The following is a 24,855-nucleotide window of genomic DNA, read 5'->3' on the forward strand; positions in this document are numbered from 1 at the left end:
CAAAACTCCCTCTCCCTCTCCATCTCTTCCTTTCTGTCATTCACACTCTTTCTCTCTCTCTCACTCTCTATTTCTTCCTTTCTCTCTCTCACACTCTTTCTCTGTTTCTTCCTCTCGCTCTCATTCTTTCTTTCTCTCTCTCTTCCTCTCTCTCACTCTTTCTCTCTCTCTCTCTTCCTCTCTCACACTGTTTCTCTCTTCCTCTATTACACTGTTTCTCTCTTTCTCTCTTCCTTGTATCTCACTCTTTCTCTTTCTGTGTCTTCCTCTCTCTCACTCTTTCTCTCTCTTCCTCACTCTCACTCTTTCTCTCTCTTCCTCTCTCTCACTCTTTCTCTATCTTCCTCTCTCTCACTATTTCTCTCTTCGTCTCTCTCACTCTTTCTCTCTGTCTTCCTCTCACTCTTTCTTTCTTTCTTTCTCTCTCTCTCTTCCTCTCACTCCCACTGTTTCTCTCTTTCTCTCTGTCTTCCTCTCACTCCTTCTTTCTTTTTCTCTCTGTCTTCCTCTCACTATTTCTTTCTCTCTCTCTCTCTCTCTTTATCTCTCCTTTGATGGACGCATGACGCACAATCATATCTTGCTTTTTATCAAACAGGCTGTGATTCACAAATCGCGTGTAGAACATGCAATGATGCGTGGCCATCCTGGCAACGCCTGTGAAAGTTGCTTAGACACGTGGTGCACCCTCTTACACACACCCCAGTGGCGGAAGGTGAGCAGAGAGGCTTCTTTCCCCAGCAGCGGGCAGTCACCTCTGGGCGGTGGGAGTGAATAGTGTGCAGCAGCCTGGGCGCACAAGAGTGCACAGACACCTCCGAGCAGTGGGAGTGGATGGGCTGCAGCAGCCTGAGTGCGCATTGCCGAAACAGAGAATTAGGCGTATGCAGTTGTATGTACTCTGCAATTAGTAATTCTATACTATCTTTCAGATAACTAAACTTGAGGGTGCACTATGTCCCGGCACGTGGTTGGAGACACACCGGTGGCACAAAGATGAGCTGTGAAGATTTTCTCCAGTGTCAACACTCCCTCTCTATCTCTCCATCTCTTCCTTTCTCTCTCTCACACTTTCTCTCTCTGTTCCTTCCTCTCTCTCATTCTTTCTCTCTCTCACTCTTTCTCTCTCTCTTCCTCACTCTCACTCTTTTTTTCTCTTACTCTCTCTCACACTGTTTCTCTCTCTTTCTTTTCCTTGTATCTTACTCTTTCTCTCTCTCTCTCTTTCTCTCTCTTCCTCTCTCTCTCACTCTTTCTCTGTCTTCCTCTCTCTCACTCTTTCTCTCCTCTCTCTCACTCTTTCTGTCTCTCTTTCTCTCTCTCTCTTTCTCTCTCTCTCTCTTCTTCTCTCTCACTCTTTCTCTCTCTCTTCCTCTCTCTCACACTGTTTCTCTCTTCCTTGTATCTCACTCTTTCTCTCTCTCACTCTTTCTTTCTTCCTCTCTCCCTCACTCTTTCTCTCTTTCTCTTTCTCCTTTGCTGGACGCATGACGCACCATCTTATCTTTCTTTTTGTCTTGCAGGCTGTGATCCACAAATGGTCCAGCGATGACACGACATGACTGTACATAGTTTTATTTGTTGTTGTTTTGTTTTAATAAAAGGTTTTATATGTAAATCCATGCATGACGAAGATTCTTATTTGTCCAACCTCACAAGCATCTTCTTATTAATAATTTTAGAACATTAGCCAATTTTTTACGTTCCAGATTCCCTAACGTGACTGTCAGATTTGTTTGTGGGGGGTGGGGGTGGGGGTGAGGGGGGATAGCGGACAAGGAGCTCCTGCTGGGGGATGTTGGAGCAGTGTTGGGTGTCCGACCTGCATGATCGTTACCTTCATTGCATCTGTTCTCAGAGACTTACGAGCCGGCGGGCTGGCTTGTAGATGAAGAACTGCGAGCCGACTGGCAGGCTCACAGAGGGAGAACCGCGGCCCGTCAGTTCGCAGAGGGAGAGCTGTGGGCCAGCTCGCAGAGGAACACCTGCGGGCCGACTAATATAGGGAAAGGTGTGGGCCATTGGCTTCCAAAGGGATAGCTGCGGAACAGTGATGTGGGGAGAGGGAGGGTGAAGAGAGTATCTCGCAGCGAGAGACCTGCGGTATATTTCCAGTCTTGGCTTCACAGATACAACTGCGTGTCCGAGAACTCGCACCCGAAGAGCTATGAGCCGACAACTGGTTCGCAGAGGGAGACTTGCGGGCCCAAGAATGTTGTTGGAGGTATGCTGTTGATGGGGGAAAAGGGTGCGTTACCTGCTGATGTACGGAGACGCAGCGTGAAAGGGGTATCTCGCACACACAGAGCTCCGGTATGTTAAATTGACCCCGGGAACTTTCTTTTATATTTTCACTCGATGCGAGGCACAAGCTGGCTGCTAACACTTCCTGGTTTGAAGTGTTAGCAGCCAATCAGAGGCAAGCTTGTGTTTGGGAGTTAGGCACGGTCCAGATATATCTATCTTTTTTTCCTTTAATATCTCAAAGACTACTGAACGGATATACACCATTTCAACAAAAGCGTGCCTTCTGGACCAAGACCTTTCTCCCTACCAAATTTGGCGTAATTCCATTCAGCAGTTTGACCTGTAGCCTTGTCTAAAGTTTCCTATGGCAAATGCATTGAGAAAACACTTTTTCGGACCCCCCTTTTTTCTCAGCAGCCCTTTGACCAATCACCCTGTAATATGTCTTCGCAGCTGGATGGCTCTGGTCGTGGGTGCAAATATGCCGCAATAAACTTGCTTCCAATCAACAACCAACCTTGTACGTCCTCAATACACCCCTAAACTTTCAAGATATTAGCTGATCAAAAAAGAGAAACTTTCTGGAAAATTTAGTAAAGATTCGTCAAACAACGCCAAAGTTATAAGCACATGGAGGGCTCCAGGAGGGGGGCCGTGCCACCCCCATCCCAACATGAGTGAAGCCCCGGGTCTGCGGGGACCCTAGTGGGCCCCCGCAGCCCCAGAGAGCCCCCGCTAATATTTGTTAAAAAATGCCCACAGGACCTAGCCCACCCCGGGGTCTCATTAAAATAAAACGCTGGAACCCGCGACCGCAGTGCGAATACCGCCAATATATATATAGTTTTAAATGCTTTCTTTGGCACTGAGGGTCCTTCTTGGACCCCCTGAGCAGGCCTAGGGGGTCAGGATGTTTCTACCCTGCCACCTTTGCTTGTTTTATACCTTTGTTTCTCTGTTTTCTGATGACTCGCTTCTACCGAGTCACAAGATGGCTGCCAACACTTCCTGGTTTGGAGTGTTGACAGCCAATCACAGTGAAGCTCGTGCACGGGACTTAGGCTCCGCCCAGATATCGAAACTTTTATTTTTCAAATTTCACAGCAACTACTGAACGGATTTACACAATTTAAAAATAAAAGCACTACCTTTTTGCCAAATTTGGGATAATTCTGTTCAGTAGTTTCGGCTCTAGCCTTGCACAAAGTTTCCTATGGGAAATTGATTTTTTTACTCTTATTCTTTGAATTTCTCAAAAACTACTGAACGGATTGATACCATTTAAAAAAAAGGTCGCTCTCTGAACCAAGCTCTACCTTTCTGCTAAATTTGGGGTAATTCCGTTCAGCAGTTCGGGCTTTAGGTCGTCGCAAAATTTCCTATGGAAATTAACATGGGGAAAATGTGTTTTGGGACCCCCTTTTTTCTCAGCCCCCGCTGGACGAATCACCCCCAAACTTTCAGGATAGGAGCTGACCTGGATAGACTTTTTTGGGGGAGAATTTCGTCAAACGATGCCAAAGTTATTAGCAAATCAAAATATATATATATTCACTGAAAAAACCATAGGTTTTACAGATGTTATAGTTAGGAATTAGCATTTAAAAAACCTTACAAATTCACTGAAAAAAACATAGGTTTCAGGGGCGTTATAGTTAGTTGGACATTTGACTCATATAAAACCAGAGAAATTCACCCTTTATAGTTAGTTGAGCTAACTATAACTCGCGCGCCCGCAATGCACTGGTGATGACGTCACATATTACATAACTCATTACACTTGAAGCACTTTAGGGTTATCCGTACTCTGTGCACTATCTTTTCTATTTCTCCTGATATGCTAATGGAAACGATAAAATGATGTTGTAATGTTTGTTATTAGCTGCAAGGGCTCAAATTAAGTGTGAGCACCCACATATAAGTCATTTTGAATATTAACTCTTCCCATTTTATATATATAAAAAAACTTCTTTACACATGTTTAAAAAACCTTTTTGTATCTATCATATTTAGAGAGAACCCCCACTCTTTTCATCGTATAGACGACAAAGACACTTCTAAAATATACTTTGGTCCTGAAGAAGGAGACGCGAAAATTGCACATAGTCTCCGAAACGTACGTAGACCAAGAGTACCAACCATACATCTGGGAGACCCATAGAAAGAATCCAACGTCAACGTCCTGACTATACAATCATAGGACTCTGTAAGAACTATTTAAAATCCAACTCCTTGGATTGCAATATAGTAGGATCTCATACCAGAGTTGGTTCATGTTTTTACCAAAAAAAACTTAAATTTCTTTTGTTCTCTTTTTTTCCCTTTTTCTTGTGTAGAATGTCTGATGGTACGTAAGAGTGATTGATAGGTGAGAATGTGAATGCAATGTTCTTTTGGAAACGATCAGTTTGGGGGTTCCTTGTATGAGCTTTTTAAACTGTTTTGCCTTTCAAATTTGTTCATGTAAATCAATCAGTAAAGAAACATCTGTGTAGTAATATTTGAACTGTATACAAATTACACACTAAAAGAACATATATGAATGTTTTATTATCTATAAAAAAAGAAAATAATAAAAAGAATGAAAATGTTTTTGAAATAACTTTGTTTCCTGGGGTTTTTGTAAAGAATTAGTGATTAACATGATATACAAAAAAAGATAGGTCAGATAAGAGGTCTCTCTCTTCAATTTGTCTTTCTCCCCTCCTCTTGGACCTAAAAGTACCTAGGAGAAACCTTTGCACACACAGTCATTCATTACTATGCAAGAAAATCCAACTGCACGACGCTTCTAAGCTTACAGCCCCCAATCTTGCGTGCTTTTTTAAAAGCATGCCAACTCCCACAATCAGGCCAACATTCACACAGCTTTCTAATGGCAGTTATCTGCTTCTTAATAACATGGACTGCTACGCAATGTGAGCTGGCATACCGTATGTCCTTACTGTTTCAAACTGGATAACTTCCTATGGCAACCTCTATTTCCACCCACACAAAGTAACTCCCAAAGTTCAACTTGGCCTTTAATACCTACTTTGAAAACAGATTTTATTAAACGGAGCAAACTGAAAGCGCTTTTGATTCAAACAGGAGTGTCCCTCACTTCTCCAAAAGTTATTTATCGACTGCAGATAGCACGAACTTCAAGTAAAATACACTCCCTTTTAAATACGAACCTCCCATTATACTTTGTGAATTGTTACACAATTTTTAACACATCTGACATTTAAAGTCTTGCACACGTTTTAACACTGTCTCCTCCGGCCTTCTCACAGGCTTTCAAACTGTTTTTAGTCTAATACCAGACTTCATTCATTCGATCATCTCTGGAATAACAGCAACAGTGCCCATAATTCTCGCTCTGTTTACGGCCATCCTACTACTATTTTAGCTTGTTAAAAATGGCTGCGCTCCCTGTGGTAACAAGCATGTCCAACAGAATACGCCTCTACGCGAAGCTACATCAATACTGTGAAAAAATGGAACAACTGTTCGGCTGCCTGCCTCTATCTATTATCGGAGCCAGCTACAACATAGCATTTATTTACACATATACAATCTGCGTGCAACCATCTTTTTATTGCAAAACTTGCCCAATCGACTGGCGAGTGGATCTATGCCTTGCCAACATCCCAGCAAACGCTCCCGATATCCAGTAGGTAATGGAGTATCTTGAAAACCATGAACTTGATTGTTCGGGCAGTGGAGCAATGGCGGATGCAACGCAAATAGGTATCCTGGCGGAATGGGATTTCTGCGCAGCCGCGAAAGATCTCATGCAACGTGCGACCTTTGACAACATCGCAGATTGCCTGCCAATTCAAATTGCCGCTCCAACATTCGAGGAACATTACTGTCCCTTCGAGGATATGAATTGGATCGCTTCACTTTTCTCACATGATGGCAACAATCGCCTCTTGGAACATTACGCATCTCAAGCCGCTGAAGAACTTCTGGACTGCAATCTCCAAGACTTGTGAGAAATTCACTTTATTCTTGGATTGATTTTTTCCAACTTTTTTGACTTTTTCCTATTACATTTTTTAATGCACTTCAATTAAACTATTTTCATATAATAACTTTCTAAGTATGCTTAGACATTTGAACTGTGTTTTCATTATTGGCCCTTACATCTCCACACTAACCAGGGATGGATGATGTATGGCCTATGCAAATACTCTATTTACTTGGTAAATTAGCCTAAACCCGACATCAATTTTGAAACCATATCTATTCTTTGTACACACGTCTCTCTGCCTGCCTGTTATCCATGAAGCCCTTTCACACAAATTAGCTCATCCTCAGCCTCTGCTCACGAGCTGGCGATCGAAAACACGGCATTGTTTAGGAACTGGTTGGCACAGTGTGGTAATTGTATCCTACCTTTATTTTCATTCTACAATTTACAGTCATTCATGTCTAATAGGTTTTGTTTATGTCACATGGAACTGTAACATGTAATGTGGAATTGACTGATGCAGGAGCTTAGGTTTGAATACAGCAAAAGCGGTTGGAGTTTGCCTCAGCTGGATGCCTTAGCTCTTGCACCAGTGGTTCCATTTATGGCACTTAAATAAAGACACTTTTTATATAACTTGCAGACTCCCTCGCTTTATCCCACACAGCCACTTTCTTAAACACACCTGATCTCACCAAGAGAAAGTGGAAGGTGCACTCATAGCAAAAGGTAAATACGTGAGCAATAGTTCCAAAAGTACTTCCTTTATTAAGTCATTCCTTAAAAACCGACACACAGCTAACGCGTTTCGTTCCCAGTAGTGCCAAAAGGGAACTTCATCAGGGCTCTTGAGTGTCTAATTCTTCATCGCTGATTGGTTGTATATCCGGGAGACCCTTACCTTCTTCGCTCCAGGTGTACTGTGCCATTTATGACGCCATTTGTTCAAGCTTCTAACTTAGTCCTGTCAATTGATTAGACACTCAAGAGCCCTGATGAAGGAATGACTTAATAAAGGAAGTACTTTTGGAACTATTGCTCACGTGTTTACCTTTTGCTACGAGTGCACCTTGAAAAATTGTGACTGTGACTCGCACCTCCGGACGACGGGTGCAGGAAGTGTGTTGCACCACTGAGTTATTGACTGTACTTGTGGATTGGTTGAGCTGGACCCTGGTCTGTCATTTGTTCTTTCAGTGCACACCTGATTTCACCATTTGTCTTCTGTGGCATTGCAACATTCTGCATTATATTCTTCAAGATTATTTCTTTATTCCTGCTTGCTAAAACACTCCATTCGAGTCTTCAGACCGGTAGGGGTGAGTAGTTTGCTTCCCACTCCCGCTATAGTCTAAACCCATACTGACACCATGTGCACAGCTATGCTACAGCAGCCAGTATGCTCCAGCGCCTAGACCACATCAGTTTACAGCAATCCCCGAGTGTACTGGCACCTCACCTCAGCACCATCTCACTCTGGGCAAAACAGCACTTTCACACCTCTAGGGGTGAATACTTTGCTTCACACTCCCTGTGTAGCACACCCTAACCACCCCACAGAGCTCACAGCGCTATAGTCTATACCCATACTAACAACACTTGCACAGCTATGCTACAGCGGCCAGTATGCTACAGCGCCCAGAGCACATCAGTTTACAGCAATCAGCTCACGGTTTCATCCCTGAGTGAACCGGCACCTCACCTCAGCACCATCTCACTCTGGGCAAAACAGCACTTTCACACCAGTAGGGGTGAATACATCGCTTCACACTCCCTGTGTAGCACACCCTAACCACCCCACAGACAGCACAGCGCTCCTACCCTTCTCATTCCTACTCTTTTTGGCATTTTTTCCCCTTACTCGCTTCAACGGAATCACAAAATGGCTGCCAACACTTCTTAGTTGCAACCGCTCACAGCCAATAAGCAGCAAGCTCGTGCTCGTAACCCCTCAGCCAATCAGAAGGCAGAATTCCCAAATATCGACATCTGTAAAGTTCGATACTTCTCCAAACCTACTGATTGGATTTACACCAAATAAACAAAAGCGTGCTTTCTAGACCAAGACCCTTCTCCCTGCCAAATTTGGGGTAATTCCGTTCACCCGTTCGACCTGTAGCCTTGTCTAAAGATCCCTATGGAAATTAACATGGAGAAAACACGTTTTGAGACCTCCCTTTTTTCTCGGTCCCCCTTGGCAAATCACCCCCAAACTTTCAACATAGGAGCTGATGTGAACAAAGAATTAGTTTGGAAAATTTCATGAAGAATCATCAAACGACGCCAAAGTTATAAGCAAAGCAAAACAAAAAATGCTTTTCCTATGGAAACTTGGTCCTAACTATAACTACCTACTGGCAACGCCCCAAACATTCCAAGCACAACTTTCCGAAAGTCACGAAAAGAAATCCAGGACACCCAGGAAAAGGCTATCACTTGCCTGGATTAAGAACTTGGTGAACAGCATTCCTGGGTGTCCTGGATTTCTTTTCGTGACTTTCGGAAAGTTGTGCTTGGAATATATATATATATATATATATATATATATATATATATATATATATATATATATATATATATATATATATATATATATATGCTCCAAAACTCCTCGTACTTCCTTTTCACGGCGAACAGAGAAGGACGGACCCAAACAGGTAAGGCAGTAGATGTAATTTATTGACTCCCTCTGCGACGCGTTTCGAGCACCCTGTGCCCTTGATCACACAAGAAAGCAAATGTCTGCCAGCTTTTATATATATATATATATATATATATATATATATATATACTCTATTCCAAGCCCAAATTGTCAGCAGCATCAGCCAAAAGTCCAAAAATCAATCCAATATATGGAATTTAACAGAATTAATTCTCCAAGAGTCTTGCGAATATGTTCAGAAGCCAACCTTTATTCATGTTCAAGATGAAGAAATTTTTAAATCAGCCCAGCCGGATGGGGTGATTGAAAAATCTGTTTATCTTTAATATAAATAACTTTTTATGATACAATTACCCTCCTTTTCAATATTCTTTGGGTTTCTGATTGCATGTTGCTTCTAGGCAGTGGGCAGGAGTGCTTGAGATTCTTTCACTATGACAAGCTAGTGCGAATTTAGGGCCTACACTACTGAGACACATTTTTCTTAAAAATAAATAACAACCAAGAACAAAACTGCATGTCCATGAATTCTGAAAGTGTGGATTACTTCATATTGGATGATAATACAGTTGATAATGGTTGTAGTAAGCATAGTTTGTAATAACAGATTACCAATATTACTGAAAATTCTGGAGAAATCAGGTGAACAGATTCAGAGTATTCTCAGTCACAGTTGTTAGCAGCATAGTCAGGGTCCTTTGACGCACTGCAAAAAGAGGTAAAAACAAAGCCATTAACATAAGAAAAGACAAATATATACCTATTTACTTGCTGGTTTCTATAAAGTGAAACAAGAAAACCTAGACAAATCCAGGCTTCCTCCCTGAAATTATGTGCTTTTAGGGGAGTATTTTAAGTCTCCCAAACTCCTTTTTTTCATGATCGCATTTGTAAGCACTTTAAATATGTGAGTTCAGAATACCAATTGTACAAAAACCTATTGTGTTTCATTCAATAGACTATAATGTTGCTATATACCAATGTGAATGACAGGTTGTAGGTATATTGAAGAAGTTATAGTTTAGCATACACAGATTATAAATTACATAGTAAAGTACTCCACCAGGAGCAGCATTCTTTCCACTCGGCCCACTCTATATAACTGCCACGCAACCTCCTGTCACTCACCAACATTCCATGACATGATACACTGCTGTGCAGAGCAGGGAACAATGGAGGTGTGCACAGCACGCATCACAAGCATAGCAGATTATAACACAACTGTCTTGAATCTTTGTTCACTAATCATTCATCTTTACAAACCTATCACTTTTATGAGCAATTCTCAGTGCAGTGCTATAATGTGACCTATTGATGTCAAAGCATTCACAGGTTTACAAAAATACAGTTTGTTTAATTTTGAAGAGACTTTATCAAACTTTACATTATGTTTGTTCTGTAATTTACATAGCAAACATTTTCAGGGCTAATTTCATGCACAAGCTTTACTCTGGCTCGGCTCACCCTGTTAATTTGTTTGCTCTCCTACCTCTTACAGTTACATTACACAAGGTCAAATTCATTTTTTAGGCACAGGGCTCCAAGTTATTTGCCCAGACTCACACCCCGTTTTTCTGGAAACAGTTGTCTCAAGGAGGTGAGACTGCCATTAACGGTGCTTCAAATGCGCGCTTATCTGCCTTTCCGAAGGGCTTGGTCGGCGTGTATGTGTGTTGCCTTTTAAATTGCCACCGTCACCAGCTTTGAGACCTGCGCATAGAATTCTGGGGTGCGTCTCGTCTACGTCAGCTGCAGATAGAATTCAGGGGCACGAATCACCTGCACCTGTGATGCCTGCTGCATGCGCAGGGAATTTTCAGCTTCAGGTGTACTGCTTTTCTGCCAGTGATCACTCACTTTCCTACTAAAGGGAATGTGTCGTATTATGAGTTGAAAGCTGTGTACTTTGGGGAGAGGATGTAGCCTTGCGGCTAGAGCGGTTGACGTCGGACCTGTGGAACCGGGTTCGAGTCTCAGCAACAACGCTCAATATCCTGTGATTCTGGGCAAATCATTAAATCTCCCCATGCCTAACAAAAATGAATGTGTTCATCTGTAACGAAACTGGTGCTCATGTAAAGCACTATTTAAAACTCTAAAAAACTAAAAAAAACTTTCATTCCTTATTATGGCTAATCACAAGCATGCTGTCAAAATAAGTCTGGTCTTACAAAATCCAGGAAAACCTTTGATAAAATGGCGGCAATGGTTGCCATTGATGATAAGAACTATTCCAATGACAAAAAGAAGGCTTTACTTTTTAGCTTATTTGGATATGCTGGCCAAGAAACTTTCAATAACTTACCTGAATGTGATCAGCCCTCAAGACAATTTATACCTTGGGATGTTTACACTGAGGTGGTTAAAAGACTGAAAAAAGGTTTTGTGAACAACCCAACATTATTATTGAAAGACATTGTTTATTTCAGTGGAAGTAGCTTATTTACAAGACCATTCGGGAGTAGATTTGAAATTTGTGTATGCTAGCTTCCAAGTGTGAATTTTTGGAGAATCTGTCACATATATACGTGCCCAGTTTGTTTTCAACTGTTTTAGCGCAAAAGTACAGGAACGCCTACTTACTTGCAGAAATCACACTCTAAGTTAATCTCTCGACATTGCCAAGAGCGTTGAACGTTCCTCTATGTCGACTAAGGCTATTACTGGTGCTGATCTTAGCAATGATGCTATATGTGCTATTTCAAATAAAAGTTGGCAGCAAAACAACTCTAAAGGGAGGTTTGGCGCAACTGGTTCTTAGAAACATATGTGTTACAGATACGGTTCCAAACATCTTAGTAACAAACCCAGTTGGCCAGCTAACAACAGGAAGTGCAACAAATGCAAGAAACAAGGACACGTCCAAAGTGTCTGCATGTCTAGTTCCAGGTCCAGTAATGCCTGTAAGTTGTGGAGCCAACACATGAGGAATTTAAAGAGTACATGATCAGAAAACGTTTTCCTCCTATCCCTCGGCCTGCACGTAAGCAGGTTCCATTAACTCTCGTTATGTCCAGATTGGACTATTGTAACTCGCTTTATTCTAGACTCTAACATCAGCGCTCAGCACAAACTGCAAGCAGCACAGAATGCGCTTGCTAAAATTACTCTCTACATTCACAGGAGCTAATCGGCTGCCATAGGGTTAGGGGCCCTACATTGGTTCCCCATCAGAAAGAGCATTATGTTTAAGGTGCTTTGAACAGTGCATAAGGCCCTTTTTCTCCCAAGTCCTGGAAGGATTAAAGCTATGTTTCACTGGCATGCCCCAAATAGAAAGCTGCATTCGGCACACTAATACTAGCTCTTTCTGCCTAGGACTCGAAATAAGACATGGGGAGACAGAGCCTTCTCGATTGCTGCAAGTAAACTCTGGAACTCTCTTCCGCAAAGCATGTGGGCTATCCCACAGTTGTTGTCTTTTAGGAAAGCTTTCAAACCTGGCTTTTTTGCTTTATAGACAGCTTTTTAGGTGGATTTTCAGCTAGGCTTTAGCACTGGGAAGCCGGTAACAGCACCTTAACGCCTTTGGGTAAATTGTGTACTCTATAAATTCTAATCAAATCAAACCAATCTTGTATTAACAATTGATGATAATGTTGCATGCCCATCTTTCAGGGCTCCCTTAGGCATTGCACAAGTTGGTAACATTGATGCAGAAGTATCACCCTTCTCTATTTTATCTGATGTCAATAAGTCTTTTAAGTGTACAGATGTTCATCCAAAAGCCTTCTGTAGTCAGGACATACAAATGTTGGAGTATTTTATAGATGTTCTGTGTTTGTTAGGGTGCAAAGTGGAAACGAAAATATATTTTGCAGAAAAAGGACATGACGTTATAGGTTGGCGTGATTTGGTTAGTATGTGTAGAACTAATATCCGGACGACTGAACTTTGAATGATTTTCAAAGATATAACAGCCCTGATGAAGTTGTGTATACAATGAAACGTATGTTGGCTGAACTGAAAAGATTTCAGACAATAAAGTATTCCTACTATCAAGATTGTAAACGATGATTGAAGATTGATTACATCACTTTTGTTTACACTCTTGCACGTGCTAAAGGCTGTGTAATGTTTACGAAAAACCTTTGGGTTTGATTGAGGATGATGGGTGGACATCCCCCCTTTTTGAGCACTGCATTACTTGGGGGTCATTGATAATATAGTGTTGACGATTGAGTGAGCATCCCAGAATCTAGAATTTACCCTTCTACAGTACTTAATTTTCTTGTCAGACTATTATTCTAAGTGGATAGTTTATGATTTTGTGTCACTGCCCGCCACAGACACGGTCCTTGAGTTTTTGGAAACAGTCTTTGCCGCTGAAGGAATTCCAAAGGTGTTGGTTTCCGATAAGAGCACTTATTTTGTGTCCAAGAAAATTACTGAGTTTCGATATACACATGGTATTAAACATGAGGAAACACCTCTTAACTTCCCAGCAGTTAATGGTTTGTTGGAGAGGTGTAATAACTTTTTTTTAAAAAGGCCTACAAACAGCGCTGTCTTCCAATTTGGAAGTATGTGTATAGTGGCGTGAGAAAATTTAGAACTATTTAAACACACTCATTCCATCACAGGATTTTGCCTTTTTTTTGGTGGCTGAAAGGCAGAGATGCCAGAACCCATCTTATCCCAGACTGTATGATCTAACTACCCATTACTCGTGTTATAAAGGGTTGAAGAATCATTCTTGTGTTGAGGATTATGTCAGGGATAATTTTGAAAGTAAGTACGCAGTTTCTTGAACATTACCTGACAGATTTCAGGCTCCAAAAAATGTTGGGATAGGGGAATGGATTTTGGTCGAGAAACCTAACAAAGCTGCTAAAAGTGCGTATAACTTTACGGATCCTCCACAAATTGTCAGGGTCACATGTTCAAAAATCGTGGTTGGTGGAACAAGGTATTGTTAGTGATAGATCGCTTACAGCACTCTAAATTGTATGGGTGCACTATACTCATGGTTGAAACACACTCAAATGTATTTTGTCGTTTGCAGTGCTTCATAATTATTAAGATGTATTTATTCACGTTATATTAGCACTAAATTGTAGTGTGCACATTCAAGTAGGATTTTGCATGTATTAGAGACATTTATAATTCCTGTATGTGTAATGTGCAGGATGAAATTATACTTGTGCAGTGTATACTGTGTTTAGTTTAAGTTGCCTGAATTGTAGGCCCAAACTGTAAGTGGGTTTGAGTTTCGTTTCTCCTTGATTGCTCAAGAAATAATTAAATGAATCCTTTTTGTGCTCGAAGACAGTGTATTCTCATCCTACTGCATGTGCAGGAATTCGGTCTCATTATTCTTAGATTTAAGGAGATACCCAGAGTGTCTTTGAAGAAGTCTGGAAGGCGAGAAGGGAGGACTCCTTTCGTGCCTGGTCTATCTGAAAGCCAAGGCCACTGGAAGACGAAGAAAAATAATTAAAGCTCCTGTGGAAAGCTACTGAAAACTCTGCAATTGAAAAAGTTCATCGTGTGACGTATTGTGGGTCGAACATTGTCTTTTTGTATGATGCGCAGGGACAGATTCTGGAGAATTCTGCTTATTTTCGGAGGAAAGGAGCATCTTAGAGCGAGCTCCACAGCTTTAAGCTATCAGAGACTTTTGATGTGAGTACTTCTTAGGAAGTCAACATGTACTGACACCTTTGGGATATGACAAAAGAGAGATTGGTAGGACCCTCATTTAGAGTAGTGTAGGGAAAGATATTTTTGTTTTTATTTTCCTCCCAGATGAAAAGAGAATTGGACTCAGCTTCTATTCTATGCTGTATTCTGATTTTGGAGTTCATCACTTTATGCCTTTTATGCCGTATGAATTATATTCGTAGACTCGGCTCTGTATTGATTTTCATGTATCTATATACTCTGATACTGAGGTGTGTTTATATTCAATTATTTTGGGCCTTATAATAAACCCACAAAATTGAACCTCGAAGTCTGTGGTCCTTTAGAGTATGAATAAATTGAAAGTATAACCTTTGAATTGTTTTACTACCCTCCACCACTTTTAGCAAGCAAATAAAAGACCATCAGTCTTAATTTTAGTAGAGAAAGCAGGGAATACAATTTGGCTTAATCATTAGCATTAAACCCCTTCAAAAAGATATTACAGAGAGAATGGGACATGGTATTGCTGGTGGAGAAAGTCGTTTGTGTTGGCTGGGATTTAGGTCGATTGTGATGTACCAAATTCAGAGCAGGTGGCTGCAGATTCCGCTGCTCATTTTGAGTCACACAGAAGTCCAACTTGCATACAAGGAAGTGGAGTACCTGAAAACCTAAGGTCAGCTAATGGTTTGGACTCATTCACAAAATGTTTCGGAGTTGCCTAATCTGGCTCCATTGTCAACCGTGTTAAGCGTAAAATTGTTGTGCCCACAAAGTATAAGGATTATCACTTGTGTTGATGCTACAACTAACTGTGTTCTCCTTGTTCTGATTGAAGAAAGGGAGATGTTGTATATTGGGTTAATATTTATTTTACATTGTATTGCGTAATAGATTTGTATTGTGGCTTCACGTGCACTGCTCTTGTAAAAATGCTTGTGTATTTTCAAGTGTTATAATGTTCTGATCTGTTGCCCTGGATTCAGCTGTTGTTGATAGCGACATTCCAACCTGACTGTTCCTACGGATGGCAGCACTGACAGCGGCTCCTGCCTTCATTTAGTGGGCAACTTATTTGGATGTTCTCGTATTTTTATTTCCACTGAAATAAACCTACTTGGATTTCTACCTACGGCTAACGGAGCTTTATTTATGGAACTCAACATGTGTTTACTTCCGGCTCAGGCGAAGCAGTTACCATATATTTTTCCCGTTTTCTCTTACTTTTGTAGCTTCCGAATAACCCCTTGACAACTGGCCTAAGCAGCATCCTTATCCTACTTCAAACCAATCAAGCGTTAAAACGGTGAGCGAGGTGGTGCCAATCAGAGCGCTTGGCTAACTCTACCACCAATCCGAGCCTTTGTTTAGACGGCACCCCCTCCTCTTCTAGGAACCCGTGGCACCCTCGCCTGTCAAGTTGAGTGGCAGCAGACGTAGGCGTAGGCGTCTTATTGACATCCAATCAGCAAAGGACTTAGGAGCTTCCCGGAGGGCGGGTCTAACCCTGAGAAGGAAAGGGCGTGGCCTTGTGTCAGTTGGACTTGGTACGGCACGAGCATTACCTTCGGCTTTTTTCGCGGTGGGGGTGCGTCAGCGAGGGAAGGTAAACATAGCGGCACCGGCTCGGTGCCAGACCCCGGGGTTCTTCAAGGAGAACCACAACTGTGAGGAGACAAGAGGCGGCCCTTTTCATTGTCAGTGGCTTGTGAAGAAAACCTCAACGTTCCTGGTGCGGTGGAAGCTTTTAGTCGCTCCGGTGAGCCCTCTGGGGACGGGACCAGCCGTTCCCGAGGGCTCTTAGGTGGCGCCCCTCGTCTTCAGTCCTGCGATGGCTACTGCACTACTACGGCCACGGCCCACCCAAGGAAAGCAGTGAGCGGCGAGGGGGAAAGATGCGGCCTCTTGGACCTAACTCTTTGGACCGTTAGGCGCCGAGGGACCTCGGGAACCTGGACCTGACAGTCCCCGCCACAGTGGCTTTGCTGCCACACCCCCTACTGGAAGACCGGACGCCCGCTCTCCACCTGGTAATGCGCCTTCACACCCCTTCCACTGTCGCCTGACAGCCCCGACCCCCGAGGTCTGACAGCCCCTCTTTCATTACCTATTGCGTACTTTTCCTTCTCCACTCCCACATACATATCACATACCCTTGCTGGTGTTGTCCACTGCCAACTGGAAGGCCTGCTATCCCTTCCTGTGTAGGCCTCCGGTGCAGCTCCAGCCCCTGTGCACCCCTCCACCATGGTGGAGAAGCAGCGCTGCCCCTTGGAGAGGGCCGCCGCCTACCGCTGGTTCTCGGAGCTGAGCCCGGCTCAGCGGGTGGAGTTCCTCTGCGGCCTGCTAGATCTGTGCTTACCGCTGGAACTGCGCTTTTTGGGCTGCTGTCTGGAGGACCTAGCCCGCAAGGACTACCACTCGCTCCGGGACTCTGAGATCCGCGCCAACAACCCGGCCGATCTGGCTCGCCTCACCAACCTGACGGACGAGCTGGTGCGCAGCCGGCTGCTGGTGTCCCTGGCGCTGCTGGGCTCCGAGAGCCGGGAGGCAGCCGCCGTGCTCTGCCGCACCCTCACCCACATGGACTCCATCATCAACAACTACGGCCTGCAGCTCAACGAGGCACGCACGGCCGACGAGCTGCTGCTGCTCTTTACTATGGCCTGCAACCACCCGGCCTTCAGCTTCCACCAGCGGCAGCTGCTCCGGCAGGAGCTGGAGCAGCTGCAGGCCGTCATCGAGACCAGCGCCTCACCCGGGCCGGGAAGCCCCGGTGGGCAGAGTAGCCCTGGCTGCCGCAAGGTGAGTGGCTGTAGGTGTCTAGAGCGTGTGTGACCCACTAACTGCAGCGTATGAGTTGAATCTTTGGGATGAAGCGTGTAGTACTCTGCCAAGTTGCTCCGCTATGTAACGCTGTATTTGCGATATGTTGCTGGACACTTAAATGTATTCACAAGGGCGATCTGCAGGACAGCAGTTTACCGGAGCTTGTTACATTTAGGATATTTTTCACACGTGCTTAAGTTAGATTCTACCCTGGCGTGTATCTGTTTTCATGTGTACTCTGCAGTTACAATACATCGGTTTTTGAACTTGTTACGTATACTGCTGAATATCCGTTCACTGATGGCTGTAGTTTAGCTTTTGATAAGTCAATAGAGGTGAATGTTTAGTTTCTGTAGCAGCTGTTACATTGCGTAATTTTTAAATGTTTACCTATTATATGCATTATATATGTGTATGTCTACCAACTATTTTTACCCCATCTTCACACGAAAAATTATACCATTGGAAATTGCACCCAATCAGGTGCCCCGCCGCAAGGTATCTGGTCTCAAAGTATCACGTATGACATGTAAAAGTTTGGTGAATTTCCGGATGGATGACGGAAAATTTCCTCCAGCACAATACAGCCAAAACTGAGATTATGCTATTTGGCAGTGCTCAAACGTAGTGGTCCCCTGAGTGGTGTCCCGCAGAGTTGGGCCTATCCCCCACCGCGAAGATCATGGATAAAAACTTCGGTGTCCGACTGGACCACTCTTACTATGAGAGACCAATTCATGGCCACCTCAGGTACTTGTTACCACATGCTGAGACTTTTCCGTAGTGTTCCAGATGCTTCCTCTATCAGTCCACAGCACCCTGATTCAAGCTTTGGTAATCAGCCGCCTCGATTACTTCAATGCTCTTCTTGCATCCGCCAACGAATCCCTTCTAAATAGAATGCAGGTGAATACAGAATACAGCAGCTCGCCTGGCTCTTAATATGCCCCCCAGAACCTCAGCCCGGCCATTGCTGAGGCATCTTCACTAGCCTCACATACGCCAGATAATCAAGTTCAAAATCTGTAGTCTAGTCCACAAAGCACTATATGGCGGAGGCCCAAACTACCTGGTGGAAAAACTTAAGCTCTATCAGGCAGATCTCTTCGTTCAGAGGGAAAAGGCCTGCTCGTTGTCCCCCGCTACAGAAAACTCCAGGCTGGGGGCAAAACATTTGCTTATCTTGCTCCAAAAAATTGGAAATCACTACCTGTTGATTTATTATGAGCTAAGCTATCTGAATGGGGCATTCCAAATCAATTGCTAGACATGATTTAATTGCTATATACTAATACGGGGGTCCAGGTTAAAGTCGGAGACGGTACATGTACAACTCGCCGATTCGAAACTAAAAGTGATCTTAAACAGGGTTGCGTTTTGGCACTATGCTTTTTAAATCTTTTTATGGCCGACCTACCATAATTTCTCAAAAATGGTAATGCCCACTCAGCTACCTTTTTAGGACAAGATATCAAATATTTACAATATGCAGGTGATATCACACTGTTAAGCCACACTGCTATAGGACTAAGAAGATTAGTAGATTCATTCAATAATTATATATCGGCTTATGGTTTACAAATGAGTACCAAGAAGACAAAAATAATGACGATTGGTGGTACAAAGTCAGACGAGAGTATGGAAGATTAATGGGGTACATATTGACACTGTGAAATTCTATAAATATTTGGGTATTACATTCGATGACAAATTGTCTTTTAAACAGCAATTTATTAACCAAAAAGCCAAAGCTACATCCTTGTCCTTTTGCTTTTGGAAAGTTAAGAGATATGTTGGCATGTCTAAACATGAGCATTTACTTAAGGTCATGAAATCAAAGGTAATTTCCTCTTTGGCTTATGGTTCAATGATTTTTCAAGGTAAAGACGCAAAAGTCCTTGATAACTTACAAATAAAAGTTTTAAAATTTGTTTTTACGGTTCCAAGGTATAATGGACTTGCCAATGTCACATTGGAATTTGGTCGGAAAAGACAAACTCTGATAAGACAATCTGTCTTTTTAAAATCGTTACATTCTGTTTTTTGTTAAGACCAGAGCACCCTTTTAAACCAATGTTGGCAGGAGATAATGAGGTATGAACATACTAAGGGCTGGAGAGCATATTTAATGGAGAGTTTAAATAACTTTAAGTCACCGCCCCTCGAAGACGTAGCCAGTAGCACTGTGGCGTTTAAACAGACAAAAATTGATCAGCTAACTTCCTATTGATTCTCTTGGATAAGGATGAGCTCGCTAAAAAGAGTCACTCCTGGTCAGTTATTAATTCATTCACTAAATTAGAACCACAATCGTATCTCAACCCACCTAAAACCGTTTTTAAGGGACAGATTTATGTTGTTACGATTTGGGAGATCTCCCACAAAGGATGGAATCCCTTCATGGGAACGAATTTGGCCCACAATCAGCTGTAGGTTATGTGGTTTTTATAAATAATTTTTTATGCATATTGCAACTACTTGTCCTCAGCTGTTAGAAAAGAGCAAAGCTCTATTAAAATCCATTTTAGACGAATTAGGGGTGAGAACATGTCGACAAGCTATACTAACTTGTCTTTCTGGGAACACACCTTGCCTTATCCCACAGTTTGTAAAGTTCGTCCTTACCGCAGGAAAAAAAGCTACTTTCTGAGTGACCCCCTGATATCAGTTGCATGCCTAGAATATTAAAGACTGGTTTTACAGGACAATGTTGTAAATCTCAAAATTGTTAAAGAAAAAAATTGCAATCCTATAAAATTGTTCCTGAAGTTATGTGCATGGTCCTCAAACCGAAGTTTGAAAAGATTTTGATTGCTCGTAATAACTGGGTATAAATACTAAATTAATTACACGCTTGTATGGGCCTGTTCTGATTGATTAATTATTAATTGTTTTGAATGTTGTTCAATGTAGACACTGCACAATCTCACTTTAACTATTGCTGCTAAATGTAAGTCTTGCACAAGTGCTCTTTAACGATTGCTGCTAGTTGTAAGATTCTGCACAGGTACACTTTATCCATTGCACCTTCATTTTGGCACTTTTGTGTATGTATTTTAAATTTGGGGGTTGAGTAGTTGTTTCTTTAAGAACGTTATCATCCATTTGGAGTAATGGTTTTTGTGATTGGTGCGAAATATAAATCCATTAAAAAATGTTCCTGGATATTACATGCAAAAAATGTATATTATGGATTTTTGCTTTCTAAAGTTGCGATATTAAACACATCGAATTGGTAAAACTAAGTGCTCTTTCATTATCACTGCTAGATGTAAGACACTGCTCAAGTGCACTTTATAATGTACCTTGATATTATTCTCAATACAGTGTAGTATATGTGCTTTGTCGGATGAAGATGTGATTCCAGTTAGTTGTTTGTAATGATTTTTATTAATTAACAAATAAAGCATTTCTTCTGCTCAAAAAACAAAAAACAAATATATATATATATATATATATATATATATATATATATATATATATATACACATACATACATACATACATACATACATACATATATCAGTATTATGAATCCCCTAAAAAGCACACCTGGTCCCTCTCCCTCAGATTCAAGATGCAACACGCTAGCCAACTTTTTTTGGGAGAAGGTCAATAATATCCTCCTCACACTTGGAGAGGTTAAAGAAGCAGTCCGTTTTTCGGATTTTTCGAGCCCTGAGATACCATGGAGATCCTCAAATTCTTAAAATAGGATTCCCACTGGATCCCACTCCTCCAGACTTCATGTTTAAAGGTGGAAAGGAAGTAAGTGTGAAAATTATCACATGATCTCCCTCCTCCCAAGTTCTAGCAAAATCTAGAGAAATTTGTTAACAGAAACCTCTTGCGATATGTAGAGACAAATGACATCTTACATATGTCTCAGGCAGGCTTTAGACTGGGTAGCAGCAAGGAAACAGCTCTGCGTGCCGAAACAGAAGAATTTAGAGCCATCCTGGATGAAGGGTGGGCAGCTGCCCCAATCCTGTTGGCCTTGAGTGCAGGTTTTGACACTGTCTCCCACCCAGTGCTAGTAAAAAGGCTGTAATAGGCCGGAACAGCTCTAAAATGGCTCTCCTCTTTCCTCCATAGAACAGCATTCCAAGTCTGTGAGGAGACTGTATTTACAGACAGTTACTCCCTAGGATGTGGAGAACCACAGGGGTCCTCATAGATCCCCACTTTGTTCAACCTATATGCCCTTCCTCTGACAAAGATCATAAAGGCTCATGGTCTTTTATCGATATCCTATGCTGGTGACACCCAAATTATTTTCTTAATCTCTCATCAAATGGCCAGATCTTCCAACAAGCTCAATAACTGCCTAAACATGTTGTGACTTGGTGTCAACCAGCAGTTTAAAGCTAAATGGGGTGAAAGCCGAAGTCTTGGTGGTGGGCAATAACCCTGCTCAGTGGATGGAGCTCAATTTCCCACATTCTATGGCCAGTCAACCTGCACCCAAAGTCGAGGTCTAGAGCCTAGACAACAAACTATTGATGGCAACACAGGCAACAAAAAAAATAGTGTCAACCTGTTTTGGCCTATTAAAGTCTTTGAGAAAGCTATTTGAGATGGCTTCCTGAACCATCACACAGAGTGGTAGTAAATGGACCGTTCCCCTCATGATTGAAATATGGGAACTCCCTATATTTGGGAAGACCCAAGAACGTCATAAAAAGGCTACAAGTTACACAGAATGCTGCAGCTCGCATAATATTGAAAATTATCAAACGCCAGTCGATTACCAAGGCTCTGGCAAACTTGCACTGGCTCCCAATAATCAAAAGTATTTAAGACTCCATGCGTCGTTCACCGAGCCATGTATTAGGGCCCAGAGATGATCCAAAAACTATATTAACAGCCTATGATTCACCTAAAATGCTGTGCTCCACCGGCCAGCAACTGTTTGATATACCAAGGATAAAGCGAGCATTGACAACGTCAACAGGCTCACAGCTAACACCAGACTTACTTGCTTTGCCAGGATTTATTATACCATGGTCTCGCGAACAGTAGGCGTGTACCAAAGCGTAGGAGTGCATACTTATTATTTGGAATACTCCTTTTTTTAATTTTTTTTTATAAATCTCTCATTGCAACCAAAGCCACAGTATAATGTCACAGGTTAACCCTGTGGCATTTTAAGTTATAGATTTGTTTAAACTAATTGATATGGAGAGACGTTTCTATAGGTTGTATTTGGAAAAACATTAATTGGGATAGCACTGTTACAAGTAGGCAAGAACTGATACCCTCTACATTTTCAATACCAGTGTAAGTACAGCACCCCCCATCAACAACTTGATGTGTCAGCCATCTTCCACCTCTTCTGTAATAATTTGTCCAGCAAACTCATCACACCTTTACTTTTAGCAGCTTAACCCCTTCAGTGCCCGCCCCTTTCCCCGCCCTGTGCCGGCGCTTTCATTAGCGGGCGGGGTTTATGACGAGCTGGTCTCGTCATGGGCACAGCGCAACCGCGGCCCATGACGAGACCAGCTCGTCATAGGCATTGAAGAGGTTAAACTTGGAAGCGCACTGATGTATATTTTTCACATTACGAACATCAATATAAACCATTTATTTCAGAGATTTTCAAAACATTACATTCACTAAGTGATAATTGCTAACAATTTATTGTTAATGTTAGCTTTTAAATTGTAAGTCCTGAAGTAGTATTTTTGTGTAGAATGATGTACCTCATTACACTTCGAGCTTAGTAATCTCTCCTATCCATTGTTTACCTTTTGGGAATTCAGTTACGTTGTGGAAAGCACAAGAGTACTACTGTGAGGACTCCTTCCAAAAGTGTGATTATTGAACGTTTTGATATTCATTACTCTTAATGGTAATACTCTATGCTTCGAATACTTTCACACTGTAAGTTGTCAGGTATGAAAGGATTTCTATCGTGGTTGACCCGGCTTGATATTCCGAGTGTCTTACTAACCCTGTGGGGCGACAGCTTGAACCTATATTCAGACCATTCCCACCAATCAGAAATGGGACTTATTAGAAGTCTGAGCTCATTTAACATCCGCCCGGTGTGTGCTGTGATTGCACTGTGTAGCAGTTGTGTGTTTCTTTCTTTTCTTTTACATATATGATTAATAATTCAGGGTATCTTTACGTATGAATATTATCATATTGTCTTTGCAACTGTAGCATAAAAAGTCCAAAATAGTTAATTATGGGATTTCTACTTGCTCTTGAATTTTCCTTTTCTTTTTTTTTAATACACTTGTTTCTTTACTCAGGCCTGTTTGCTTACTTAGGCCCCATGAGTGGAACATTTCTCATAATTACCATTTTGTATTCCCTTCTAAGTTTCTCATGTATGTGTAATACTAATGACCAACTCTGCCCACATTTAGGAAAGCAAGCGCCACAATTTCCCAATTTTCTTTAACTGTGCAACAGTACAATCCATATGTTAAGTCCGCTTCAAATAGAAAAGCTATTTGTTATACTGGGATGGAATGCGATGGACCCCCGAGATATTAATGCTTATGAACCTTGAAGTGCAGAGAAACCAATGGTAGAGCTGTGAGCACGCTGCATAGGAGAAAGGTGCAGGGTTCTTTGTGATACCTTCCTCATATTGTCCGATTACAACATAGGTTTTGTGAGACTCTCACCATGCTGCAAAGTTGTTTTCTATTCTCCTGTGTAGCAACTAGCTCCTAAGTCTGCCCCTACATATGCAGTGGCGAGTGGTGTAGCCGCCTTATACTAACATGGCACAAGCTACTCATTACTAATCTAAGGGAGATGCACACTACAATAGTCAGTCTCTATAACACTAAAATGAGTGTCTGACTATATCGCCTCATCAGACGTAATTTACCAGTGTGTCTGCATACCATTACGCAACTCAATATTTACTGATAAAATAAAGGAAACTTCACTTTCTAAAATGTTGATAAGGTTCCCTGCCTCTAGCTTGCGGATTCATCACGACAAAGGCTTGTTTCAGGCCCTAAAGCCCTTATTAAATACTTGCATCTCTTTGTATTCCAAAATAACACAACTTCATAATACTTGGGGAGAGAAAGACAGTAAAACTATCTAGCTTTACCTGTTGGGCCTTAAACCTTTTTTTTTTGGTTGTTTCCAAAACCTTTATTGTAGGCAAGTACTGTTGAACACGGTATGGTGCCTACAGCCCTGTCCGGGCCAGCAGCGCTATGAAGTAACAGGTATAGCAGTATAAGCAATGTAAAAGTATACAGCAAGCCACCTACAACCACTTCGGGCCTGTCGCGTCAAGTGAAACATTTTGAAAAATATTGTTTTTGGGCTGTGAGCATAAAAGACAAACCGTAAGAAATAAACTTTACCACTTAGCATTGTTGACATTATAAGTTGACCATTCAGCCAGCATGAAAGTACTGTTAGCACCATGAATGAGACTTCCATAGTTCATGTTATATAATCCCCCTGGGTTTTGTCTCCGGGCCCTTAAACTCTTTACATTTAAAAATAGTCCCACAGTTGAATTCAGATGGTACTAACCATCCATAATAAT

General features: G+C 42.0%; 1 protein-coding gene across 1 annotated transcript in view; it reads left to right on the plus strand.

Annotated features, from left to right (window-relative positions):
• Window positions 1-16,052: 16,052 nt before the first annotated feature.
• Window positions 16,053-24,855, plus strand: part of ZCCHC14 (zinc finger CCHC-type containing 14) — a 680,296-nt gene continuing 671,493 nt past the window's right edge. Inside the window, exon 1 of the mRNA XM_085639437.1 lies at window positions 16,053-17,297. Within this exon, the coding sequence (XP_085495563.1) occupies window positions 16,740-17,297 (558 nt within the window). The 5' untranslated portion in view covers window positions 16,053-16,739. The remainder of the gene's footprint in view (window positions 17,298-24,855) is intronic.

This window comes from Triturus cristatus, chromosome 12, assembly GCF_964204655.1.
Source record: "Triturus cristatus chromosome 12, aTriCri1.1, whole genome shotgun sequence".
NCBI classification, from domain to species: Eukaryota; Metazoa; Chordata; class Amphibia; order Caudata; family Salamandridae; genus Triturus; species Triturus cristatus.